Source organism: Octodon degus, unplaced genomic scaffold (genome assembly GCF_000260255.1).
Source record: "Octodon degus isolate 3935 unplaced genomic scaffold, OctDeg1.0 scaffold00113, whole genome shotgun sequence".
In the NCBI taxonomy this organism is placed as follows: Eukaryota; Metazoa; Chordata; class Mammalia; order Rodentia; family Octodontidae; genus Octodon; species Octodon degus.
The window spans coordinates 8,264,087-8,265,341 of NW_004524689.1; the positions used below are offsets into that span (position 1 = coordinate 8,264,087).

Consider the following 1,255-nt stretch of genomic DNA (forward strand, 5'->3'; position numbering starts at 1 on the left):
AGCCACAGTCTGAAGGACAAGGGCTTCAGTGCATAAACTGGGGACACAATGCAGTCCCTAACATAGAGGCTTTTATTTCCTGTGAAAATTAATTCCCAATTCCCTTGGAGGACTAATATTTAAAACATAAAGATTTCAAGCCAGGCCATTTTGTGAAGAGACAGAGGCTGAGTAGTCGCTGCCGCGTTGCTGACCTTGAGCAGCAGTCAACTCCACGTAGAACCTGGGAGCAGGAGATTTGGAGTCGAATCTCTTCTCTCATCTCTCCCCTGTGAGATTTTTTTGATCTTCAGCTACAGTTTTTGTCAGCCTGCAACTTTATCTTCAAACACGATGGCTAGCAATGTTACCAGCAAGACAGATCCTCGCTCCATGAATTCCCGTGACTCACTGGGAATCTGAACACGCTTGTGGTGAAGAAATCTGATGGGGAGGCCATCTTCTCGAAGCATGGCAAAATTGTGGGTTGCTCCCTTCATAAGGGCTTTGCCTTTGTCCAGTATATGCTAATGAGAGAAATACCCGGGCTGCTGTAGCTGGAGAGGATGGCAGAATGATTGCTGGCCAGGTTTTGGATAGTAATCTGACTGCAGAGCCAAAAGTGAACAGAGGAAAAGCAGGCGTGGGAAAATCTCCAGTGGGCCTACCTGGCAAGCACAAAGTCCTGAGTTTGATCCCCGGTACCAAAAAAAAAAAAAATGATTTCCAGTGGAGATGTATGGCTCCTCTTTTGACTTGGACTATGACTTTCAACGTGATTATTATGACAGGATGGACAGTCACCCAGCACATGTTCCTCCTCCTCCTATTGCTTGGGCTGTAGTGCCCTCGAAACGCCAGTGTGTAGCAGGAAACACCTCCTGAAGAGGCAAAAGTGGCTTCGGTTCTAAGAGTGGCCAGCGGGGCTCTTCATCCAAGTCTGGAAAGTTGAAAGGTGATGGCGCTCAGGCCATTAAGAAGGAGCTGACCCAGATCAAACAAAAAGGGGATTCTTTACTGGAAAGCCTGGAGGAAACTGAAAAGGAGCAGAGCAAACAAGCGGTGGAGATGAATGGTAAGACCGAAGAGGAGCAGACCAGCACCTCCCAAAGAAAGATGAGACTAATGTGAAGATGGAGTCTGAGGGTGCTGCGGACGACTCTGCGGAGGAGGGGGAGCTACTGGACGGTGATGAAAATGAAGATCGGGCGGAGGATCAGGTAAAAATGCTGGAGTTGGGCTGGTGAGATGGCTCAGTGGTCTAAAGCACCTACTT

General features: G+C 48.3%; 1 protein-coding gene across 1 annotated transcript in view; it reads left to right on the forward strand.

Annotated features, from left to right (window-relative positions):
* The first annotated feature begins 333 nt into the window (after positions 1-333).
* The window catches only part of Hnrnpcl1 (heterogeneous nuclear ribonucleoprotein C-like 1), a 2,778-nt gene continuing 1,856 nt past the window's right edge, over positions 334-1,255 (forward strand). The window contains 5 exon segments of the mRNA XM_023699393.1: positions 334-382; positions 385-500; positions 503-641; positions 710-1,084; positions 1,087-1,198. Coding sequence (XP_023555161.1) covers positions 334-382; positions 385-500; positions 503-641; positions 710-1,084; positions 1,087-1,198 — 791 coding nt within the window.